Genomic DNA, 16,204 nt, shown 5'->3' with positions numbered 1-16,204 from the left:
TGTTAGAGACGTATCGGAGGACCTGTTGGAGGGCGTATCGGAGGACCTGTTGGAGGACCTGTTGGAGATGTGTTACGGGGCGTGTTAGAGACGTATCGGAGGACCTGTTGGAGATGTGTTACGGGGCGTGTTAGAGACGTATCGGAGGCATGTTGGGGGGCGTGTTGGAGATGTGTTACGGGGCGTGTTAGAGACGTATCGGAGGGCGTGTTGGAGATGTGTTACGGGGCGTGTTAGAGACGTATCGGAGGACCTGTTGGAGGGCGTGTTGGAGGACCTGTTGGAGATGTGTTACGGGGCGTGTTAGAGACGTATCGGAGGACCTGTTGGAGGGCGTATCGGAGGGCGTGTTGGAGATGTGTTACGGGGCGTGTTAGAGACGTATCGGAGGACCTGTTGGAGGACCTGTTGGAGATGTGTTACGGGGCGTGTTAGAGACGTATCGGAGGACCTGTTGGAGGACCTGTTGGAGGACCTGTTGGAGATGTGTTACGGGGCGTGTTAGAGACGTATCGGAGGACCTGTTGGAGGGCGTATCGGAGGGCGTGTTGGAGGACCTGTTGCAGGGCGTGTTGGAGATGTGTTACGAGGCGTGTTAGAGATCTATCGGAGGACCTGTTGCAGGGCGTGTTGGAGATGTGTTACGGGGCGTGTTAGAGACGTATCGGAGGACCTGTTGGAGATGTGTTACGGGGCGTGTTAGAGACGTATCGAAGGACCTGTTGGAGATGTGTTACGGGGCGTGTTAGAGACGTATCGAAGGACCTGTTGGAGATGTGTTACGGGGCGTGTTAGAGACGTATCGGAGGACCTGTTGGAGGGCGTGTTGGAGATGTATTACGGGGCGTGTTAGAGACGTATCGGAGGACCTGTTGGAGGACCTGTTGGAGATGTGTTACGGGGCGTGTTAGAGACGTATCGGAGGACCTGTTGGAGGACCTGTTGGAGGACCTGTTGGAGATGTGTTACGGGGCGTGTTAGAGACGTATCGGAGGACCTGTTGGAGGACCTGTTGGAGGACCTGTTGGAGATGTGTTACGGGGCGTGTTAGAGACGTATCGGAGGACCTGTTGGAGGGCGTATCGGAGGGCGTGTTGGAGGACCTGTTGCAGGGCGTGTTGGAGATGTGTTACGAGGCGTGTTAGAGATCTATCGGAGGACCTGTTGCAGGGCGTGTTGGAGATGTGTTACGGGGCGTGTTAGAGACGTATCGGAGGACCTGTTGGAGATGTGTTACGGGGCGTGTTAGAGACGTATCGAAGGACCTGTTGGAGATGTGTTACGGGGCGTGTTAGAGACGTATCGGAGGACCTGTTGGAGGGCGTGTTGGAGATGTATTACGGGGCGTGTTAGAGACGTATCGGAGGACCTGTTGGAGGACCTGTTGGAGATGTGTTACGGGGCGTGTTAGAGACCTATCGGAGGCATGTTGGAGGGCGTGTTGGAGATGTATTACGGGGCGTGTTAGAGACGTATCGGAGGCATGTTGGAGGGCGTGTTGGAGATGTGTTACGGGGCGTGTTAGAGACGTATCGAAGGACCTGTTGGAGATGTGTTACGGGGCGTGTTAGAGACGTATCGAAGGACCTGTTGGAGATGTGTTACGGGGCGTGTTTGAGATGTTTTACGGGGCGTGTTAGAGACGTATCGGAGGACCTGTTGGAGATGTTTTACGGGGCATTTTAGAGACGTATCGAAGGACCTGTTGGAGATGTGTTACGGGGCGTGTTGGAGATGTTTTACGGGGCGTGTTAGAGACGTATCGGAGGCATGTTGGAGGGCATGTTGGAGATGTGTTACGGGGCGTTTTAGAGACGTATCGAAGGACCTGTTGGAGATGTGTTACGGGGCGTGTTCGAGATGTATCGGAGGCATGTTGGGGGGCGTTTTGGAGATGTGTTACGGGGCGTGTTAGAGACGTATCGGAGGACCTGTTGGAGGGCGTGTTGGAGATGTGTTACGGGGCGTGTTAGAGACGTATCGGAGGACCTGTTGGAGATGTGTTACGGGGCGTGTTAGAGACGTATCGAAGGACCTGTTGGAGATGTTTTACGGGGCGTGTTAGAGACCTATCGGAGGCATGTTGGAGGGCGTGTTGGAGATGTATTACGGGGCGTGTTAGAGACCTATCGGAGGCATGTTGGAGGGCGTGTTGGAGATGTATTACGGGGCGTGTTAGAGACCTATCGGAGGCATGTTGGAGGGCGTGTTGGAGATGTGTTACGGGGCGTGTTAGAGACGTATCGAAGGACCTGTTGGAGATGTGTTACGGGGCGTGTTAGAGACGTATCGAAGGACCTGTTGGAGATGTGTTACGGGGCGTGTTGGAGATGTTTTACGGGGCGTGTTAGAGACGTATCGGAGGACCTGTTGGAGATGTTTTACGGGGCGTTTTAGAGACGTATCGAAGGACCTGTTGGAGATGTGTTACGGGGCGTGTTAGAGACGTATCGGAGGACCTGTTGGAGATGTATTACGGGGCGTGTTAGAGACGTATCGGAGGCATGTTGGAGGGCATGTTGGAGATGTGTTACGGGGCGTGTTAGAGACGTATCGAAGGACCTGTTGGAGATGTGTTACGGGGCGTGTTAGAGACGTATCGAAGGACCTGTTGGAGATGTGTTACGGGGCGTTTTAGAGACGTATCGGAGGACCTGTTGGAGGACCTGTTGGAGATGTGTTACGGGGCGTTTTAGAGACGTATCGGAGGCATGTTGGGGGGCGTTTTGGAGATGTGTTACGGGGCGTGTTAGAGACGTATCGAAGGACCTGTTGGAGATGTGTTACGGGGCGTGTTAGAGACGTATCGGAGGCATGTTGGGAGGCGTTTTGGAGATGTGTTACGGGGCGTGTTAGAGACGTATCGAAGGACCTGTTGGAGATGTGTTACGGGGCGTGTTAGAGACGTATCGAAGGACCTGCTGGAGATGTGTTACGGGGCGTGTTAGAGACCTATCGGAGGACCTGTTGGAGATGTATTACGGGGCGTGTTAGAGACGTATCGGAGGCATGTTGGAGGACCTGTTGGAGATGTGTTACGGGGCCTGTTAGAGACGTATCGGAGGACCTGCTGGAGATGTGTTACGGGGCGTTTTAGAGACGTATCGGAGGCATGTTGGATGACCTGTTGGAGATGTGTTACGGGGCGTTTTAGAGACGTATCGGAGGACCTGCTGGAGATGTGTTACGGGGCCTGTTAGAGACGTATCGGAGGACCTGTTGGAGATGTGTTACGGGGCGTTTTAGAGACGTATCGGAGGCATGTTGGATGACCTGTTGGAGATGTGTTACGGGGCCTGTTAGAGACGTATCGGAGGACCTGTTGGAGATGTGTTACGGGGCGTGTTAGAGACGTATCGGAGGCATGTTGGATGACCTGTTGGAGATGTGTTACGGGGCGTTTTAGAGACGTATCGGAGGACCTGTTTGAGGACCTGTTGGAGATGTGTTACGGGGCGTTTTAGAGACCTATCGGAGGACCTGTTGGAGGACCTGTTGGAGGACCTGTTGGAGGGCGTGTTGGAGATGTATTACGGGGCGTGTTAGAGACCTATCGGAGGCATGTTGGAGGGCATGTTGGAGATGTATTACGGGGCGTGTTAGAGACCTATCGGAGGCATGTTGGAGGGCATGTTGGAGATGTGTTATGGGGCGTGTTAGAGACCTATCGGAGGACCTGTTGGAGATGTGTTACGGGGCGTGTTGGAGATGTTTTACGGGGCGTGTTAGAGACGTATCGGAGGCATGTTGGAGGGCATGTTGGAGATGTGTTACGGGGCGTGTTAGAGACGTATCGAAGGACCTGTTGGAGATGTGTTACGGGGCGTGTTGGAGATGTTTTACGGGGCGTGTTAGAGACGTATCGGAGGACCTGTTGGAGATGTTTTACGGGGCGTTTTAGAGACGTATCGAAGGACCTGTTGGAGATGTGTTACGGGGCGTGTTCGAGACGTATCGGAGGGATGTTGGGGGGCGTTTTGGAGATGTGTTACGGGGCGTGTTAGAGACGTATCGGAGGACCTGTTGGAGGGCGTGTTGGAGATGTGTTACGGGGCGTGTTAGAGACGTATCGGAGGACCTGTTGGAGATGTGTTACGGGGCGTGTTAGAGACGTATCGGAGGACCTGTTGGAGATGTATTACGGGGCGTGTTAGAGACGTATCGGAGGCATGTTGGAGGACCTGTTGGAGATATGTTACGGGGCGTTTTAGAGACGTATCGGAGGACCTGTTGGAGGACCTGTTGGAGATGTATTACGGGGCGTTTTAGAGACGTATCGGAGGACCTGTTGGAGGACCTGTTGGAGATGTGTTACGGGGCGTTTTAGAGACGTATCGGAGGCATGTTGGGGGGCGTTTTGGAGATGTGTTACGGGGCGTGTTAGAGACGTATCGAAGGACCTGTTGGAGATGTGTTACGGGGCGTGTTAGAGACGTATCGGAGGCATGTTGGGGGGCGTTTTGGAGATGTGTTACGGGGCGTGTTAGAGACGTATCGGAGGACCTGTTGGAGATGTGTTACGGGGCGTGTTAGAGACGTATCGGAGGACCTGTTGGAGATGTGTTACGGGGCGTGTTAGAGACGTATCGGAGGACCTGTTGGAGGGCGTTTTAGAGACGTATCGGAGGACCTGTTGGAGGACCTGTTGGAGATGTATTACGGGGCGTTTTAGAGACGTATCGGAGGACCTGTTGGAGGACCTGTTGGAGATGTGTTACGGGGCGTTTTAGAGACGTATCGGAGGCATGTTGGGGGGCGTTTTGGAGATGTGTTACGGGGCGTGTTAGAGACGTATCGAAGGACCTGTTGGAGATGTGTTACGGGGCGTGTTAGAGACGTATCGGAGGCATGTTGGAGGGCATGTTGGAGATGTGTTACGGGGCGTGTTGGAGATGTTTTACGGGGCGTGTTAGAGACGTATCGAAGGACCTGTTGGAGATGTATTACGGGGCGTTTTAGAGACGTATCGGAGGACCTGTTGGAGGACCTGTTGGAGATGTGTTACGGGGCGTGTTAGAGACGTATCGGAGGACCTGTTGGAGATGTGTTACGGGGCGTGTTAGAGACGTATCGGAGGACCTGTTGGAGATGTATTACGGGGCGTGTTAGAGACGTATCGGAGGCATGTTGGAGGACCTGTTGGAGATGTGTTACGGGGCGTTTTAGAGACGTATCGGAGGACCTGTTGGAGGACCTGTTGGAGATGTGTTACGGGGCGTTTTAGAGACGTATCGGAGGCATGTTGGGGGGCGTTTTGGAGATGTGTTACGGGGCGTGTTAGAGACGTATCGAAGGACCTGTTGGAGATGTGTTACGGGGCGTGTTAGAGACGTATCGGAGGCATGTTGGAGATGTGTTACGGGGCGTGTTAGAGACGTATCGGAGGACCTGTTGGAGATGTGTTACGGGGCGTGTTAGAGACGTATCGGAGGACCTGTTGGAGGGCGTGTTGGAGATGTGTTACTAAATTCTGTTTATAGAAATTAAATTGATTAATTAATAAATTTTTTCTCTTTTGTCTTTCCTAAACAATTTATTTTCTAACTTAAACTCATGAAAACATGGCATTTTTGTCCACTCTTTGACTTATTGATTTATTTATTTCCTGATAATCAATAACAAAATTATCCTGATGAAGAGGCTACTCTCTAATAAATCTGATAACAATATTATTTCCATATGATATTCCTCCTGTTTGGTCCACTTTATTATCTTAGTGTGGGAACAGTCTTTACTTCCATGTTCGGCGGCTGCTTTAACCTCCACTTCCGGTGCTGCTCCGTGACGTCTGAAACGGCAGCGGAACTGCAGCTCCCAGAGTGCACTGCGGCCGACTGACTGTAAACACACGAAGGACGAGGGGACGGATGATCGGTGAGTTCTGAACTGGGTTCTGTTTGTCAGAACCGGCCCCTCTGATACTGGGAGCTGTGAATGCAGACACACTGATCGATACATCTGTTGTTAGTTATTCTGATGATTGATTAGCCTTTCAACCCCGTTCTGTTGGTCTGAAACTGGTTTCCAAGTGGAAGAATCACAGTGAAGTCGGCAGACGACGCTGAAGTTGGCATCCGATTCACAGCTTCCGATCCGCGAATTAAAGGAATTTGGATAAAGGGCCATTTCACTGCATTTTTTGCATTTTGATCGTCCTAAACTAGGTCCTGTATGGAAACTCAAATAGTTAATTATTCTGGCTGTAGATCAATAAAAACCTTGTTTGAGATTTGTGAAACCTTTTTCTGATTTGTGAAAATGCTTTTTTTGTATTCTGATCACCTTAAACCAGCGTTGAAACTCAGAGAGGGTGTTTAAAGCAGAAGCAGCTCAAATTACAGCTTCCTCCACAATGTTTGGGACAGGGTCCGAACCGGAACCCGTTGTTTTTGGGGTCTTCTTCTTCTTGGAGTCTTTCAGTTGTTCAGATAAGTTCTGATATTTCTGAGGGTCCGTGTTACTCACATAAGTGCCACCTGTGCCCCCAGTGTTTGTACGATACAACCTGGGCCCCGCGGTGCCCCTGGAGCTGCAGGGGGAGGCGAGCGTGGCCGAGTTGAAGGAGGTGGTGGGGAATCAGCAGGGAGTCCAGCCGGATCAGCTCCGGGTTCTGTTCGCTGGGAGGGAGCTGCAGAGCACCTCCTCCTTACAGGTGAGCTCCCCACAGGTGAAGCTCAGGTGATGTTGGTGTCCTCCTCTCACTCCTCCTCCTTCTGCTCTCAGGGCTGTGATCTCCCAGAGCAGAGCACCGTTCATGTCGTCCTTCCTCCTCCAGGTTCCTCCTCCTCCTCCTCCCGGCTGGAGCTCCTGGCTCAGGGCAGAGAGGAGGAGCAGGACCGTCTGACCAGGGTGGACCTCAGCTCCTCCCGCCTCCCTGCTATCTCCTCTGGACTTGCTGTGATCCGGGAGGGTCACGAAGGAGGAGGAGCAGAGGAGCCACAGGCTGCCGCTATGAAAGGTCAGTATCAGAACCTGGTGGAAAGGTCCTGACCCAGAGTCCTGATCAGCCTCATTTCTTTCTTTATTTCCCTAAAAACAGGAAGCAGCTGCAGAGATTCACTGAAACATGTTGAAACCTGAACATAAACCCAGAATCTGAGGCAGAACCAGAGTTTTTATCAGTTCTCAGCAGCTTTAAAGTGAATCTCTGGTCTGAGCTCCTTTATTCTCCAACACAGCCTGAACCCTCTGAGACAAGCTTTCTGTCATTTCTTTAAGGAGTCTTCAGGAATAGTTCTCCAGGCTTCTTGAAGGACATCCCAAAGCTCTTCTTTGGATGTGGGCTGCCTTTTGTTCCGTTCTCTGTCAGATGATCCCACACTGCTTCAATAATGTTGAGGTCCGGGCTCTGGGGAGGATTCATCCCTCCATAAGACCTGTTGCCACTGATTTTCAGTCCACTTCTTGTGTCATTTGGCACAGCTCAGCCTTTTCTCCCTGTTTCCCTTCCTTAAGAACGGCTTCTTGACAGCCACCCTTCCATGGAGACCATTTCTGATGAGGCTTTGGCCAACAGTAGATGGATCAGCTGAAGGTCCAGATGCATCTCTCAGGTCCTGTCAGGTCACAGCTGGATTTTTTCCTCTTTCTTAAGGACATCACTTTCAGATCCTGTTCATCTGCTGTAGATAGTTTTTTAGGCCTGACACTTCTTCTTTTGTCCTCCACTTGTCCAGTTTCCTCAAATGTTTTAAGGACACACTGCACACCATGCTGAGATATGCCAAGTTTTCAGCTAATAGCTCTTTGGGAATCACCTTGTTGCTGCAGAAATCCTATTTTCTGTCTGTCAACCTGTGTTTTCTTTGCTGTTTTTCATAGATGCAGCTAAAGAAATGGGAACAAATGATGTGTCTTTGTGACAAAGAGCCTAAAGATCCAGTTTAAAATGGCTTCTTTGCTAAGTTGTCTGTTCTGTGTCGACACAACACTGGTTCATCCCTTGAGTTAGGAGCCTTTTTCCTGCCTGAATGGGTCAAAGGTCAGAGTTAAGTGGCTGAACAAAGAAAAAACGCTGAAAATGCTCAGGAACAAGGACTGAAGATGAGGGAAAAAGCAGAAAATGTCCAGAGAAAAACTGTGAAAGAGCTTCAGAAAGCTGCAGAACTGTTGATCAGGACACTTTAAAGGTTTCAGAAAGCTGCAGAACTATTGATCAGGACACTTTAAAGGTTACAGAAAGCTGCAGAACTGTTGATCAGGACACTTTAAAGGTTTCAGAAAGCTGCAGAACTGTTGATCAGGACACTTTAAAGGTTTCAGAAAGCTGCAGAACTGTTGATCAGGACCACACCAGATTACAGAAACAGAATGAAATGAGGACTGGTTCTGGACGGTATTGTGTGTGTTCTGTGTACAGGTGTGCGTACCTGCAGTACCTTCTTTGTGTACTGTAAGTGTTGCGGGTCAATCCAACCGGGAAAGCTGCGAGTTTGCTGTCGACGCTGCAGACAGACGACGCTGACGCTCAGCAGGGTGAGAGCACATCTGCTGTTGCTGCAGTTACTTTGTTCAGAATGTCAGACTGAGGTCCTCTCTGTCTGCCAGGGTCCGTCCTGCTGGGACGACGTCCTTCACCCCGGGCGTATCCACGGCACCTGTCAATCTGATGGTTGTCATGGCAATGAAGCGGTAAGAAAGCATTGCGATGTCACTGTGGACTCAAGGAGCTTTGTTGGAAGTTATTGCTCGGTTCATCATGTTAATATGTAAATAATCAGGTATTAATAAAGTGAACCACAGGTCAGGGTCCAGAGAGTTCAGCTGTGACTAATGGTCCTCACAAAGACAGAAAACTAATGTGTGTGTTCAGGAGTTTTACATGAAGTGTGCGTCCCACCCAACGCCAGATGATGACACGTCCGTGGCCCTGGAACTCATCGTGACCAACATCAGAGACGTGCCGTGCATCGCCTGCACAGACGTCATGTAACGCACGCACAGAGCCTGATGATGTCATCACGCTGCCGTGGTTTTATGGCCTAAACTGTGCCCTTCTTTCAGGGACACAGTGCTGATCTTCCAGTGTTCGGAGCGCCATGTCATCTGTCTGGACTGTTTCCGTCGGTACTGTCAGACGCGCCTGAACGAGCGGCAGTTCGTGTGTCACCCTGTGATTGGATACTCGCTGCCATGTGCAGGTAAGGGTTAGACAGGTGTGTTTCCGTCCGCCAGCAGACTCCCACACACATCTGTTACAAAGTGAATTTCACTTGTTGATGATGACGTCCTGATCAGTGACAGCGAACATCGCCATAAATTGTGATGTATTGTGGTGCAGAGAAGTCACAAAGAAGTCATCACATGTACTTTAATTACTTTAATTAAATTTTATTGATAAAGCACCAAATATCATCAAATATCTCAAGGCACTTCAAAGATTCAATCAAATGAATTAAATTAAAAATTAATCCTATTAATTCATACAGAACCAATTCAAAAACAGTTTCACAGCTCAGGAAACCAACAGAACTGAAACTTCTCTCTGATCCTGAGCTGCACGAGGCGACTGTGGAGAGAAAAAACTCCCTTTAACAGGAAGAAACCTCCATCAGAACCAGAACCAGGAAGAAACCTCCATCAGAACCAGAACCAGGAAGGGTCCATCTGCCTGGACCAGCTGGGGCTGAGAGGACAGGAAAGAGGGGACAACAAGCAGCGTAACACCAGGCCAGAGACACCTGCTGAGAGAGAGAAACACAAGTTAATGACAGCAATGATGTCATCTGTACATGGAGGGAGGAGAGGTGCATCATGGGAGCTCCCCCAGCAGGCTGGGCCTATAGCAGCAGAACTATGGGATGTTTCAGGCTCACCTGAGCCATCCCTAACTATAAGCTTTATCAGAAAGGAAAGTTTCAGCCTGATCTTAAAGGTAGAGAGGGTGTCTGCTTCCTGAAGCCAAACTGGCAGCTGGTTCCACAGAGAGGGGCCTGATAACTGAAGGCTCTGCCTCCCATTCTGCTTTTAGGGGCCTGATAACTGAAGGCTCTGCCTCCCATTCTGCTTTTAGGGGCCTGATAACTGAAGGCTCTGCCTCCCATTCTGCTTTTAGGGGCCTGATAACTGAAGGCTCTGCCTCCCATTCTGCTTTTAGGGGCCTGATAACTGAAGGCTCTGCCTCCCATTCTGCTTTTAGGGGCCTGATAACTGAAGGCTCTGCCTCCCATTCTGCTTTTAGGGGCCTGATAACTGAAGGCTCTGCCTCCCATTCTGCTTTTAGGGGCCTGATAACTGAAGGCTCTGCCTCCCATTCTGCTTTTAGGGGCCTGATAACTGAAGGCTCTGCCTCCCATTCTGCTTTTAGGGGCCTGATAACTGAAGGCTCTGCCTCCCATTCTGCTTTTAGGGGCCTGATAACTGAAGGCTCTGCCTCCCATTCTGCTTTTAGGGGCCTGATAACTGAAGGCTCTGCCTCCCATTCTGCTTTTAGGGGCCTGATAACTGAAGGCTCTGCCTCCCATTCTGCTTTTAGGGGCCTGATAACTGAAGGCTCTGCCTCCCATTCTGCTTTTAGGGGCCTGATAACTGAAGGCTCTGCCTCCCGTTCTGCTTTTAGGGGCCTGATAACTGAAGGCTCTGCCTCCCATTCTGCTTTTAGGGGCCTGATAACTGAAGGCTCTGCCTCCCATTCTGCTTTTAGGGGCCTGATAACTGAAGGCTCTGCCTCCCATTCTGCTTTTAGGGGCCTGATAACTGAAGGCTCTGCCTCCCATTCTGCTTTTAGAAACTCTGGGAACCACAAGGAAACCTGCAGCCTGAGAGCAAAGTGCTCTGTTGGGGAAATATCCAACTGTGAGATCTTTAAGATGTGATGGAGCTCGGTCATTAAGAGCTTTATATGTGAGGAGAAGAATCTTAAATTCTATTCTGAATCTAACAGGGAGCCAATGAAGAGAAGCTAAAACTGGAGAAACATGATCTCTGCTGTCAGATCTCATCAGAACTCTGGCTGCAGGGTTTTGGATCAGCTGGAGGCTTTTCAGAGAATCTGTGGGACAGAACAATAATAAGGAATTACAGTAGTTCAGTCCTGAAGGAACAGATGCATGGAGCAGTTTCTCTGCATCACCCTGAGACAGGATGGTCCTGATTTTAATGATATTACGAAGGTGAAAGAAGGCAGAAACCTGTTTTATATGGAGTCAGAGGACAGATCCTGGTCAGAAATAACTCCAAGGTTCCTCACTGTAGAACCAGAAGCCAAGGAAATACCATCTAGAGTAACTATATAACAGGACAGTTTGGACCTGAATGCTATATACTTACTTACTTAATATATATATACATACATATATATGAGAAAATCCAATAGAGTCTAATATAGAATTAAAGTTAATATTTAGTCATTTTCAGCATCTACATGAATATTAAAGTCGCTACAATGACTTTATCTGTACTCAGCACTAACTGATAAAGGCTCAGAGTAAGGTTCAGGTGGAGCATACACAACAAGTAGAAGAGGGTTTTTCCTCTTTGGGTGGAAAAACTGAGAGTCATGTCATCACATGTGGTGTTTTTTTCCAGCGGGCTGCAACGACTCGCTGATAAAAGAGTTGCATCATTTCAGGATTCTGGGACATGATCAGGTGACTTCATCTCACACCGTTACCCCCAGTGTTTGAATGTGGATCACTGCAGCCAGCGGTTTATTACCCATAATGCCCCTCATGTCTCTCCCCAGTATGGGCGGTACCAGCAGTACGCGGCAGAAGAGTGTCTCCTGATGATCGGAGGACTGATGTGTCCGTCACCTGGCTGCGGGGCGGGGCTTCTCCCCCCCGAGGGAAGCCGGAGGGTGGAATGTGACAGACAGCTGGGCTGTGGCTCCGTGTTCTGCAGGCACTGCCGAGGCGCCTTCCACCAGGGGGCGTGTGAAGCAGGCATAGCCCGGCCCACAGCTGAAGCCTCACAGGTAAGTGCAGCAGTCGCAGAGTCCCAGGCTGATGATGACGAAGGCGTTGACTTGTTTCTCTGCCCCTCAGGGCTTTGTGGTGGGGGAGGAGGCGTCTCGGCAGGGGAGGTGGGATCAGGCGTCTTTGCTCCTCATTCAGGAGTCGACCAAACCCTGCCCTCGGTGTTCGGTTCCTGTGGAGAGAAACGGTGAGCACCTCTCTGAGCGCCACCCAGTCCTGTGATGTGAGGTAACGGGTGTCTCCCCCTGCAGGTGGCTGCATGCACATGCAGTGCTCGCTGTGCCGGGCCGAGTGGTGCTGGCTCTGCGGCGTCCCCTGGAACACCGAGTGCATGGGAGCCCATTGGTTCGGCTGAACGCCCAGCAGCGCCTTCACCTCACAGACACGGTCATGGCAACCGATGTGGTCACATTTTCAGCTGGAGAGTCGTCCATTCAGGTTCATTTTGATATTAAGTCACCCACACAGCAGCTGGTTTGATCATGACTCTGATTTGTCTTTAAATTAAGCTCCTAAAATCGGACTCATAAAACTCTGCCTCTGAAACTTTTTGTCCCGCTGGATCCAGATGATGTTTCCATTTCTGCTTGATGCACTCAGCTTAAATGAATGTATTGGAAACTTTCTGAGGCGCTGGTTTCTCTGTACATGTTGAAATCTCATGTGTTTGAGCTCTAATAAACAGCTTGGTGAACAACATGTCCCGTGAATATAATATTCATTCACTCAGATTCCGCCTGTTTGAGTCTTTTTAACACAAACTGAGGCCTGACCCTCGTCCAGCACCGGGTCCATCCCAGCTCAACCCGCTGATAAGATGCACCATAAACCTTTGAACAGTCAGCAGACTAATATGCACCAGTATGCAACCACTGAATCAGACACGTAGCTCTTGGATCTGCTTGGTCACTTAGAACCACGAGAAAACCGGCTCATACAGCTCTCAGGAGACACTGGACACAGACTCAGGTGGTCAAGCAGGTGCTGAGAAGATTTCCTTTGAGAGCCAACTGAACTGAACAGGAACCGAAGATTTCTGGAGTTCCAGCAGGGTTTTCTAGCTTTTAGGAGGCCCAAAAGGTTCAACATTGTCCATCTCTGGATTTGAGCTGGAGATGATAGGAAGAACAAACTCAAGCCAGGTGAGTCAGGTTTGACCCGGTCTGCTGCCTGGTGCTTAAGGTAGAGGTCCTAAAATTATTCTGTATAATTATGATGATAATGTAGCTTCAAGTGCCAGCAGAGCGTCCTCAGGTCTGTATCCTCAGGCCTCTCTTAGTCCTCTGATCTGTATCCTCAGGCCTCTCTTAGTCCTCTGATCTGTGTCCTCAGGCCTCTCTTAGTCCTCTGATCTGTATCCTCGGGCCTCTCTTAGTCCTCTGATCTGTGTCCTCAGGTCTGTGTCCTCAGGTCTGATCTGTATCCTCAGGCCTCTCTTAGTCCTCTGATCTGTATCCTCAGGCCTCTCTTAGTCCTCTGATCTGTATCCTCAGGCCTCTCTTAGTCCTCTGATCTGTATCCTCAGGCCTCTCTTAGTCCTCTGATCTGTGTCCTCAGGCCTCTCTTAGTCCTCTGATCTGTGTCCTCAGGCCTCTCTTAGTCCTCTGATCTGTGTCCTCAGGCCTCTCTTAGTCCTCTGATCTGTATCCTCAGGCCTCTCTTAGTCCTCTGATCTGTATCCTCAGGCCTCTCTTAGTCCTCTGATCTGTATCCTCGGGCCTCTCTTAGTCCTCTGATCTGTGTCCTCAGGCCTCTCTTAGTCCTCTGATCTGTATCCTCAGGCCTCTCTTAGTCCTCTGATCTGTATCCTCAGGCCTCTCTTAGTCCTCTGATCTGTATCCTCAGGCCTCTCTTAGTCCTCTGATCTGTATCCTCAGGCCTCTCTTAGTCCTCTGATCTGTGTCCTCAGGCCTCTCTTAGTCCTCTGATTGTTGGGGCTCCTCCAGGGTCCACATCATCTGTGTCTTCAGCCATGAAGGCTGCAGCTCGGTGGGCGTCTTACTCACGAAGCCGCTGGAAGCAGAAGAGAAGAAAGCTGGCAGGTGTGTGCTGTTGGTTACTGTTGACCCACTCAGGAGATCCAGGTTTGTTTAAATCCTCATGACTTCATGGTGTTTAGGAGTTCAGCTGGAGATGAAGTTCAAAGGTCTGGCTGAGGATGATGAGGGCAGCAGAAACCAGCAAGATGAAGTAGATGCTGTAAATAGAAAAAAGGATTTGGATAAAAAACTGCTTGACCACTTCAGAGAGCTGGCTGTGACTAACCAGGACTCTGACCAGGTAACTGTGACCAGGTAACTGTGACCAGGACTCTGACCAGGTAACTGTGACCAGGACTCTGACCAGGTAACTGTGACCAGGACTCTGACCAGGTAACTGTGACCAGGTAAGTGTGACCAGGTAACTGTGACCAGGTAACTGTGACCAGGTAAGTGTGACCAGGTAACTGTGACCAGGTAACTGTGACCAGGTAACTGTGACCAGGTAACTGTGACCAGGACTCTGACCAGGTAACTGTGACCAGGACTCTGACCAGGTAACTGTGACCAGGTAAGTGTGACCAGGTAACTGTGACCAGGACTCTGACCAGGTAACTGTGACCAGGACTCTGACCAGGTAACTGTGACCAGGTAAGTGTGACCAGGTAACTGTGACCAGGTAACTGTGACCAGGTAAGTGTGACCAGGTAACTGTGACCAGGACTCTGACCAGGTAACTGTGACCAGGTAACTGTGACCAGTTGACCTAGTAAGGCTGACTAGGTGACCAGGTAACTGTGACCAGGTAACTGTGACCAGTTGACCTAGTAAGGCTGACTAGGTGACCAGGTAACTGTGACCAGGTAACTGTGACCAGGTAACTGTGACCAGTTGACCTAGTAAGGCTGACTAGGTGACCAGGTAACTGTGACCAGGTAACTGTGACCAGGTAACTGTGACCAGTTGACCTAGTAAGGCTGACTAGGTGACCAGGTAACTGTGACCAGGTAACTGTGACCAGTTGACCTAGTAAGGCTGACTAGGTGACCAGGTAACTGTGACCAGGACTCTGACCAGGTAACTGTGACCAGGTAACTGTGACCAGGACTCTGACCAGGTAACTGTGACCAGGTAACTGTGACCAGGACTCCGACCAGGTAACTGTGACCAGGACTCTGACCAGGTAACTGTGACCAGGTAACTGTGACCAGGTAAGTGTGACCAGGTAACTGTGACCAGGACTCTGACCAGGTAACTGTGACCAGGTAACTGTGACCAGGTAACTGTGACCAGTTGACCTAGTAAGGCTGACTAGGTGACCAGGTAACTGTGACCAGGTAACTGTGACCAGTTGACCTAGTAAGGCTGACTAGGTGACCAGGTAACTGTGACCAGGACTCTGACCAGGTAACTGTGACCAGGTAACTGTGACCAGGTAAGTGTGACCAGGTAACTGTGACCAGGACTCTGACCAGGTAACTGTGACCAGGTAACTGTGACCAGGACTCCGACCAGGTAACTGTGACCAGGACTCTGACCAGGTAACTGTGACCAGGTAACTGTGACCAGGACTCCCACCAGGTAACTGTGACCAGGACTCTGACCAGGTAACTGTGACCAGGTAACTGTGACCAGGTAAGTGTGACCAGGTAACTGTGACCAGGACTCTGACCAGGTAACTGTGACCAGGTAACTGTGACCAGGTAAGTGTGACCAGGTAACTGTGACCAGGACTCTGACCAGGTAACTGTGACCAGGTAACTGTGACCAGGTAGCTGTGACCAGGTAGCTGTGACCAGGTAACTGTGACCAGGTAAGTGTGACCAGGTAACTGTGACCAGGACTCTGACCAGGTAACTGTGACCAGGTAAGTGTGACCAGGTAACTGTGACCAGGACTCTGACCATGTAGCTGTGACCAGTTGACCTAGTAAGGCTGACTAGGTGACCAGGTAAGTGTGACCAGGTAAGTGTGACCAGGTAACTCTGACCAGGTAACTGTGACCAGGACTCTGACCAGGTAACTGTGACCAGGTAACTGTGACCAGGTAGCTGTGACCAGGTAGCTGTGACCAGGTAACTGTGACCAGGTAAGTGTGACCAGGTAACTGTGACCAGGACTCTGACCAGGTAACTGTGACCAGGTAACTGTGACCAGGACTCTGACCAGGTAACTGTGACCAGGACTCTGACCAGGTAACTGTGACCAGGTAACTGTGACCAGGACTCTGACCAGGTAACTGTGACCAGGTAACTGTGACCAGGTAGCTGTGACCAGGTAGCTGTGACCAGGTAACTGTGACCAGTTGAC

General features: G+C 50.5%; 2 protein-coding genes across 2 annotated transcripts in view; both read left to right on the top strand.

Moving 5' to 3' along the window:
• Nucleotides 1-5,829: 5,829 nt before the first annotated feature.
• On the top strand, nucleotides 5,830-12,610 carry prkn (parkin RBR E3 ubiquitin protein ligase). Its single transcript, XM_072390465.1, has 11 exons — nucleotides 5,830-5,874; nucleotides 6,489-6,652; nucleotides 6,724-6,958; nucleotides 8,360-8,475; nucleotides 8,548-8,631; nucleotides 8,813-8,928; nucleotides 9,004-9,140; nucleotides 11,527-11,588; nucleotides 11,684-11,914; nucleotides 11,985-12,102; nucleotides 12,167-12,610. The coding sequence occupies exons 1-11, from the start codon at nucleotides 5,868-5,870 to the stop codon at nucleotides 12,268-12,270; spliced, it is 1,374 nt and encodes a 457-aa protein (XP_072246566.1). The 5' UTR covers nucleotides 5,830-5,867; the 3' UTR covers nucleotides 12,271-12,610.
• Nucleotides 12,306-16,204, top strand: part of LOC140313358 (uncharacterized) — a 32,027-nt gene continuing 28,128 nt past the window's right edge. The window contains exons 1-5 of the mRNA XM_072391432.1: nucleotides 12,306-12,353; nucleotides 13,248-13,269; nucleotides 13,312-13,325; nucleotides 13,825-13,957; nucleotides 14,035-14,195. Coding sequence (XP_072247533.1) covers nucleotides 12,306-12,353; nucleotides 13,248-13,269; nucleotides 13,312-13,325; nucleotides 13,825-13,957; nucleotides 14,035-14,195 — 378 coding nt within the window. The remainder of the gene's footprint in view (nucleotides 12,354-13,247; nucleotides 13,270-13,311; nucleotides 13,326-13,824; nucleotides 13,958-14,034; nucleotides 14,196-16,204) is intronic.

Source organism: Leuresthes tenuis, unplaced genomic scaffold (genome assembly GCF_036924035.1).
Source record: "Leuresthes tenuis unplaced genomic scaffold, fLeuTen1.0.hap1 SCAF_8, whole genome shotgun sequence".
Classification (NCBI taxonomy): Eukaryota; Metazoa; Chordata; class Actinopteri; order Atheriniformes; family Atherinopsidae; genus Leuresthes; species Leuresthes tenuis.
This window is presented reverse-complemented; position numbering and strand designations above follow the sequence as displayed.

Bases quoted from the DNA above. Each gene is read 5' to 3' on its own strand.
- prkn (XM_072390465.1), top strand. The intron at 8,632-8,812 runs GTAAGAAAGCAT...GTGTGTGTTCAG, and splicing joins GTTGTCATGGCAATGAAGCG to GAGTTTTACATGAAGTGTGC. The intron at 12,103-12,166 runs GTGAGCACCTCT...CTCCCCCTGCAG, and splicing joins GGTTCCTGTGGAGAGAAACG to GTGGCTGCATGCACATGCAG.